Source organism: Aptenodytes forsteri, unplaced genomic scaffold (genome assembly GCF_000699145.1).
Source record: "Aptenodytes forsteri isolate BGI_AS27 unplaced genomic scaffold, ASM69914v1 Scaffold273, whole genome shotgun sequence".
Taxonomy (NCBI): Eukaryota; Metazoa; Chordata; class Aves; order Sphenisciformes; family Spheniscidae; genus Aptenodytes; species Aptenodytes forsteri.
The window spans coordinates 2,667,051-2,675,963 of NW_008795041.1; the positions used below are offsets into that span (position 1 = coordinate 2,667,051).

Sequence of the window (8,913 nt, forward strand, 5' to 3'; positions counted from 1 at the left end):
GAGTTTTCTCACTTTTACTCTTCCAACTCTCTCCCCCATCCCACTGGGGAGGGAGGGGGGGGAGTGGGCGAGCAGCTGTGTGGTGCTCAGGTGCCAGCTGAGGGTAAACCACAACAACAGTCAGCGTTCCTGCAATCCTCTGCCTGGCAGCTGCTGTTCTACCACTGTTCTTTGCATGGAGACACTGAAAAGAGAGCTACTTGTGCAAGCTGTTTCCCCCCCTCTACCTGGCAGCTGCTGTTCTACCACTGTTCTTTGCATGGAGACACTGAAAAGAGAGCTACTTGTGCAAGCTGTTTCCCCCCGCAAAAAAAAAAGAGAAGCAAGAAGGGACAATATAAAGCTGCCTAGATCAGCCTGTAAAAGGAGCTTTAGCAGTGGACAGAGAAACAAGATAAGGAAGTGTGTTCAAGGAAGGCAATGTGGCCTAGCATGTAAGTAGAAACCAGATGGCGTCGAGCCGGAGCATTAGTAAGAAATTAATAAATAGGAAATTTCCTCCAAAAACTCTGAAACAAGATGAGGAAGTGTGTTCAAGGAAGGCAATGCGGCCTAGCATGTAAGTAGCTAGATGGCGTCGAGCCGGAGCATTAGTAAGAAATTAATAAATAGGAAATTTCCTCCAAAAACTCTGCAGAGTTTAGGCTGAGCCAGACACGAGCCTGGGAGCAATAAAGATTGGAAGGAACCTCAGGGCAAACCGTAACCAGTTCTGCCAGGAACAGTTTCATCTTTGTCCCACAGCTGAAGTCTCCGTTATACCGGAGAAGTCTGGTACAGTGAAATAAGTTCCTTGCAACAGCAGTGTATTCATTTGTGTTTCTCCTTACCACTGACCATGCGCTTCACGTTTTCCCCACATGTACAAGATTGGTTTTGGCATGTATAATTTCCATAATATCTGTATCTTCAGTAAACATTCATTGTAAATTTAATCATTAACCTTTCTGCTAGCACAACTGAAGGAACAGGGACCTTCTGCACTTGGATCTCACAAATCGGTTTTGAGAGCTTTTAACCATTTTCAGAGCTGCTCACAGTCTGCTTAATGTGTTGAGGAAACTAAGGAGCTAGGGAATGGTTTATAAACCTTATCCTGACACATTACAGCATTTATGTTGCTTCACAATTGAACCTTATAGGCATACAAACGCAGTAAATTCATATACTTTAAGATCAGTGGAGTAAGAATGCTGTATCGGTAGTATCTTTTCCCAATATTTAGCAAGTTTTTACAACATATAATATTTAAAACCCGTGAAACATTTGGCAAAATGACTTAATACTAAGGAAACGTTATCGCTAGAATAAGATACCAGGTCCACATAAGGCAAACAGACACTATAATGAAAGAAAAAAGTAAAAGAGAAGACATTTTCGCAAAGTCTCTGGAAGTTCAAATCTAGCACAGAACTCCTCCTTAAAAATCATGTAAAGCAATGAGGCCACTCCATATTTAAAGCCATTTTGTTTTTATCTATTGGGGTAGTCACTTTACATCATACCAAAAAGACTGTATAACGAATACAAGTGTCAAGAATCAGTTTTTTATGGCACAAAAGGAAGTTTTCCATTAACCTGCTTTCAGAGTTGTTAAATACATTAATTGAAGACAAAGAAACTAAGGCTACCACAAAATAGTATTTGCATGACGATGTTAGTCTTTATTCAGCTTCTTAACTGACTCCTCCAGTCTGAAGGTGGAGAAGAATCTTTCCATTAGTTTCAGTGATTTATTCTGGATGAAAAGATTCTTTTCCTACGTTTGACACAAATTTATTTTCTCATTCATATTGTTATTCAAAGTTCACATAAGCTTGTACCTTATAGTGTATGGAATTTAAGATTAAAATAAAACTCTACTCTTAACATAACCTTTTCTATAATGTAAAAATACTCTACATGTTTAACATATCAAGAATGTTAAGCATTCACTTTGGGGAAAAACTGTTTTATGTATTTTTCAGTAAAAACCCAACTGTTAATGTTTTGTATTGATGTATCCCTGTTAAGTTGGGTGCCACCCAGCGTTCATCTTCTGCAAGAGCTATGCACACAAGACAGTTTTTAACAACTGCAAATTTGAGATGCTGCTTACTTTTTATCTTTACTTCTCCCCTACCCCTCCACTGTGGCAAATTTACATCTTTGAAATAATGAGTGTTTATCAAAATCAGTATAAAAATAGCAGCATGCTACTAGACATGAAAAGCAGACTCATCATGCATTATGGATTTAAATGCAGATTTCTGCCTTCCTTTTATATTATCAAAATCTTTTCAAAGTTAACATCAAGGCAAGGGGTATAAGGACAGACACTGCATAGTATGATTTGATACTAATCTGAACTGGGTATTTGTATTTAATCAAAATCCATGATAATTACAGGGTAAACCATTTTTATTTCAAAATACAAGTTTAACTGGAATTGTAGTGATGAAAGCAGAAGAGGGAAAAATGCAGTCTTTTACAGCCCATGTCACTGTATCTCACCTGTATCCAGAGGTAAAAGCTCTAATTGGTGAAGAGACAAAATATTTGTGGCGTTTCATTGAACCTTTGTGATAATCCAGCATTATCCATTTCTAAAGAAATATAAATACTTTAAAACAAACATTGAAAATAAATCCTTTTGATGTAACAAACTACACTCTTTACCGAGAATTTTCAGTCTTCTTAAAAGAAAGGGACTTCACCCAAAAAATAATCGAAATATCAATGCAGAACAATCCTTGGAGGATAAAAGTCGGAATGTAAACCTCTGTTCCAAATTAGATCTGAAAAGCAAAAACACCACACCATGTATTTAATTCACATGCCTTTTTCATCAAGCAACTCTGTCTTTAAGCTATTGTTACGGTTCAGCAGGAGACTTCCTGAACTCAGTACAGTACTGTTTTTGCCTCAGCTCATACCCTGTTTCCTTAACATGTGAACAATTACTCTCTTCTTACGTTCCCACCACCGCTGTTACGACAGTTATGCAGGTGAGCCATTCTGCCAATATAATTACGCACAAATAGTGCAGACATAAATTAGCCCACGATTCTCAAAAATGAAAACAAAACTGAGTTTGAGGGTAACTTCCCTAAGTAGTGACTATCCAAATTAATTTGGTGGCAAAATGAATGGTTTTCTAACCATTCTTCTGACATAAACAACAAAGGAAACGTTCCACCAAGTCTTTCACGGTAACTATGACCTTGGAAGCCACATTTCATTCTAGGTAGACTAGGATGATCCTCAGGGAGGTTATTCACAGTTTATCTCTTTATGTCTTTTCCTTTCTTAAAGCATGATATTAATATTATATTGCACAGCTGACAGAAGCTTAAAAACAATCATAGCTGCTCACTTAAATACATTATCCCACACAAAGGTCCATTAATTTGCAAATTTTATTCTTTCAATATTCCTACAGCTACTTATTACTTTAACGTCTTACAATAGCTTCGTTATTAAAAGCATGCAGTACTAGAAAGTGTTTCTAGCTTCAGTAAGCTAAATCTTCAGTAAGCTCAACCACCGACAGGTCCAAAGTGCAATTTTCAAAAGTCTGAAGAAAAATTCATCAAGACTTTGATATTTTTAAAATATTTGATCTAATGCACCATATATTGAGAACCTCAAAATAGTCAAAATAATGTAAGCATTTAAAGAGAATTAGTCATATTACCAACTCAGAGAGAGGACTAAAAAGATGAAAAGTTAAAACATGATAACGTACTTAGGACAGTCTTTCCAATTAAGTTAACTCACTGGCTTAGTAAGTTACTACTTATCCTCTCAGCCAGTTGACCCTGCACACAGTCATCTCTCAACCGCAAAATAAAGTGCATCATCTTAGAAAACATTTCACAGCAGATTCTACTTCTGCAATTTACTATATATTTGGAATTATAACAATTTTACTACTACAAATTAAGAGCGTGCATGGTCAAGTTACTACGGCTTAGTGATAAGCAGTAACACAACTGATTGCGACAATCTGTAAATTCAGGATTACGGTTAACTTGAGTAACTAATAAGATGCAGCTTTTTATGTAAACAAAAATGGAGACTTCAAGTCTTTGGTTTTTTTAAAACCACAAATCCCTTAATTATTTCTGTCGTTATTATTAGATAGTGAGGTTGTTAAAACTACAGAGGAATCAGAAAGCTGAAACCCACAGGTGTTCACGCAATTCCCCAAAACACCTATGTAACCCGTGACCTGTTCCAGCAGTTGGTGTCCAATGCAGTTTGCATCAGCAGTTTATGGCTGACCCTGCCTCGACTCAAGTGGCCACAGCTGCCCTACGTGGCACAGGAGCTGACCCACCAATCTTTGCGTCTGCACCCTGAGAGGTCTTTCTAGCCTACTGTGCAGGGGATGCAAGGAAATCCTACTAGTCTGCTAAACCTTCCTGTATCATCTACTTTGCTTTCCATCATGAGCTTGTTGTACGGAGCTTACACTTCAGAGCAGTACTGAGGGCTACATTCAGTTCCTTCAACATGAACATACCCAGCTACGTCCATGTATGTAGTCACCAACTCGCTAACTGCAACTCCTCGCGCACACACGCACACGTATATTTATGCACACACACAATCATTTGAATGGATGCTGCTACGTAAACTCTAGGTCTTTGGGGTCAAATGACTTCGATTTTCTTTCGGGCATCTTAAGGGGAATGAGAAGACTGCTCTCCATGGATGTTTTAATAGTAAGACACTAAGCATACTATTTGCTTAGAGGTCAACTAGAGGATGATTGTAGGACAGAAGAGAGACCAGAAAGCTGGCATGCATATGTCCACACCACTTCCTGAAGCAGTCCCTGAGAAGGTGAGCTATTCTGAACATCAATGTATTATTTTACTTGCTCTAAACCAAGGAAAAACAGCTTATTGCCAAAGATGACTGTTTCAAGGATATGATAAAAACCATGTTTACTACTTACGTCATCAATATCTTCATCATCATCTCCAATATCATCAAACTGGATTTCATCATCATCTCCAGGACCGAATGTGTCCGTTTCATTGATTTTAGCTAAAAAGGAATTTAGAGAAGTTAAGGAGTGCACTCACACCACGTCAAGATAGATTGAATATTCCCGTCCAATATGAACTTCCAATTTGAAGTGAAAAGATTCTTACCGTGTTCCGGAAGCTCCCCATATGCTTTCAGACTTCTGGCTTCATCTGCATTGTACTTTAGAATAACATCAGCCTTGTTATCCTAAATAAGAATTTATTAGAATTTATTAGTCATCTATGAAGAAAAAACCTCCCTATTAACCTCGGCAGACTAGTACCACCTATATTATTTATAGAAGAATAACACCTGTATTATTTATATAAGAGTATCTTGCTTCTCCTTCCCCTCCAGTTCCTTTAAATGAAAAGTAAAAAACGCTCATTTGTAAAATATCTTCTTTTCTTCTGGGTGATAACTTAATTTTCTCCTATTATAAGTCATTTGAGAAGTTCAGTTTCGTGCCTTTGAAATTAATCTTTCTTCAGAGAACACACATAGTGAGGTGTTTGGTGGTCAATCAGAAAGTGTCAAAATTTCCTAGTTTTAAGTAGTTTAATATATACAGTAAATGACAGTATCTTAAATGTTTCACAAGTCTAATGTACGTTTCAGAAGCAGAACCTATCTTCAAACAACTGATGACACAACACTAACATTCATGAAAAAGCATTTACCTAATGAAAATCTGACAACTGTTTTCCATTAACCTTTGCATTAGGTAAAATTATGCTACTCCATTTTTTGAAATTTAAGTAGAAACTTATCACTGATCAATTGGCCTCTTAAGGTAAAAGCCTAAACATCAAGGGTCCAAAATTCTGATTACCACAATAAAATGTTTGGTGCTTGGCTCAATCTCCCTTATATCACAGGGAGCATCAAACTGCTACACCTGGAAAAAAAGGTCAGGTGTGATGCCAATAAGCACCGTCACTCACAAAGTCTCAGGGTGCAATTTAGAAGAACAAGTTGAACTGGGATTTGTCATCTACTCATGACAATCTTTCTGTAACACAAGGAAACTAAAAGTCATGATTTAGCATAACTAAATACAAATTCAAAGAAAGTTAGATGGGAGCTTCCTCACGCTACCCGCTGCAATTTAACATTAAATAAAGCTGTTTGTAAGATATTCTTCATTGGCGAATTACACTGAATTTTTACCTGGTAGTCTCTTAAGCCAACCAATATAATATCAGATGTATTTATCCAAACCTGAAAGAGAAAACATATGTTATATTGCAGGAATTCAACTTTTGTTGTGTAACACCAGAGTCAAACAGCACATTTAGGTTTACTGAGAGACATGAAACATTTCACTACAGCCACCATTTAAACTTTCTAACCAGTAAACTGGAAATATCCAATTTCATATTTTAACAGCAAAACCAAGGTTATAAATACTCACAGATATATTATTTCACATGTTACGGAGCTATTGCTAAGGTAAATCAAACTTCTTTGAAGAGCTTCTAGCCAACAAGGTGGTTAAGTCATAACTTCTGAGAAAACAGAAATAATGCATCGAGCCACCACGCTGTGAACTGAGCTCCACAAGGGCAAAAATGAAAGAAAAACCCGGTGAAGGACGGACAAGCACAGTGAAGAGCACAAGACAATGAATGGAGTTGTTTCTAGTAACTGACTATGCTAATCAGGCAAACCAAAGCCAGAAGCCTGCAAAACAGGACATGCTAATTTAAATGCACAAGATAGTTCTATCCCACATCGGCTTGATTTTTTTGGAGATGAAATACATTTCAGTTGAGATTTCCTTTCTTTTAGACATGAGGAATAGATAAGCGATGCTTTCTGTAGAAAGAAAGAAATTCTGTAGCACCTAGCATTTATCTATGTACAATCTCCATTACCTTCAACAGTTTATTGCAGTGTATTGCAGGCAGCTAGCAGGACTCACACTGATACCAAGATATGTGCAGTCACTGGTCTCCAAAAACAGACAGGTGGAACAATCCAGAATGAACACAGTGAACATCTGTTTTTATTGGGAACAGACTATCTGAGAGGACCTCCTCCGTACCATACACCAGCAGAGGTCAGAAAGCTGTAACATCTGACAAGGGCGAGAGGGGACACCACCCAAAGATGGCAAAGTTAAGAATGCAAACACGGACACCTGACTTCCCTGAAGGTACAAACTTTTGCAGATCAGCTTTGCGCGAAACTATTTTGGGAACTGATGAAGTGGACAATGAAGTGACAGCATCTGAGGTGCCTGCGGGAAGCTATAAAGAAACTTTCCGAAGCCACCCCTATTGAACTAGTCTCAGATAAGTCACCCAGTGAGAAGATGATAATTATTCAGTTCCTCCCCAGATCAAACTAAGTGGGGCATCAAACCCTGATTCTTACTGGTTTTAGGAAATAGCATACAAAAAAAGTGGCTTTGGACAACCCTCTTACACCTTTATTTTCCTATGCTGGGTGTCAACCTTCATGTTAATACAAGTTCTCCTGCTAAGCTAAGTACTGATCTAGTCTCAGATATAACATGCCGATTTTCCAAATAGTCATCAAGTTCCCCATCTACAATTAGGGAGCTTTTTAATATTTCATATACATACAAGTTTCTACAATATGAAAAATTAGGATTTCATGAGCAGCCAAAAAAATCCCCCCTGAAATATACACATCCAAAGGCAGCCTTTCAACTACAAGCTTCACTCAAAAGTCAGACTGCCTATTTTTGTGCCAGCTATACAAACAGAAGAACAAACTAGTTTACTGTCAAAAAAGAAGTTTAAGATATTAAATACGGTAGAAATATTAACTTTTGTAACGAACTACATATGTAAATTTTTACAATCATGCATAATGCCACTGTTCTCTATTGCAATGCTTCAGGATTACCTTTTTCCTTAGTTTCCCTCTAATATGACATAACCTCTTCACACCATCAAAACATAATGCCTCCAGTCTTCCATTGCCTAACATCTTGATCACCTGGGCATATTCTGAAAGAGATGGTAACATATAGCAAAACTTCTAAACAAATACAGCTTCATGAAACAACCAATAACTTTTGCCACTGTAACCAAAATTTACTGTAACATTTTATCAAACATGAACAGCTGAGAGGAGCTTTGATCAGCCACACAGGCTGCTGAACGTATCACAGTTTTCGTATCATTGTTGATGTTAACATTTTCAAACACTGCTCATTCTTGCTTGTATCTGTGCTTTTGTTCCTTCTGAAATGCCTACTACAGATAATTTTTAGAGCTATCAAGTCACACTCAGAGTTTGAAAGTTTATGACAGCATCACAGCGCCTGTCCTAACAGACAAAATCTCGTGCTATCATTGAGGGAAGAGGAGAAAGCGGTACATCCTGTACACCCCACCGATACTCTGAATCCCTTCTGCAGAGGCTCTGTGGAAAAAAATGCTGTTCTTGAAAGGACACGTTCTGGTGTTCTCAGAAACCATCTGAAAGGCAAGTACCAGGCTTCAGCTGAAAACTATGAAGCTTCTCTCCAATACCCACCCTCAATCTCCCACCTTGTATTTAATCTCCTTCCCTCACCAAGTTCCAGAAATCACTACTGAAGTACTTTACACACACTATTAAAGTTTGCAGCATAATGTGTTACCATTTAACTAAAAAGAATAAAGCTTGTAAGAATTATAACATTATTATTATAAAGCTTGTAAGAATTATAACATTATCTGATGCCCATACTTGCCAGGAAAAAAAATTTTCTCAATTAGCCGGAGCTGTATTTCAACACTCTAAAATCTTTCCTTAGCACAAGCCAGATAGTCCAACAAACCACATGAGAATATTAGTAACTGAGAATAATGTTTCATTGCTGCTCATGGCTTGGATGGGTGTACTCTTCCCTGGGTTAAAAACTGGCTGGATGGC

General features: G+C 37.7%; 1 protein-coding gene across 1 annotated transcript in view; it reads right to left on the reverse strand.

Annotated features, from left to right (window-relative positions):
- Nucleotides 1-1,453: 1,453 nt before the first annotated feature.
- EIF1AX (eukaryotic translation initiation factor 1A, X-linked) overlaps nt 1,454-8,913 on the reverse strand; it is a 10,239-nt gene continuing 2,779 nt past the window's right edge. Inside the window, exons 3-7 of the mRNA XM_009276935.1 lie at nt 7,897-8,000; nt 6,190-6,240; nt 5,145-5,226; nt 4,946-5,037; nt 1,454-2,777 (exon numbers count right to left, since the gene is read on the reverse strand). Of these exons, the coding sequence (XP_009275210.1) occupies nt 2,772-2,777; nt 4,946-5,037; nt 5,145-5,226; nt 6,190-6,240; nt 7,897-8,000 (335 nt within the window). The 3' untranslated portion in view covers nt 1,454-2,771. The remainder of the gene's footprint in view (nt 2,778-4,945; nt 5,038-5,144; nt 5,227-6,189; nt 6,241-7,896; nt 8,001-8,913) is intronic.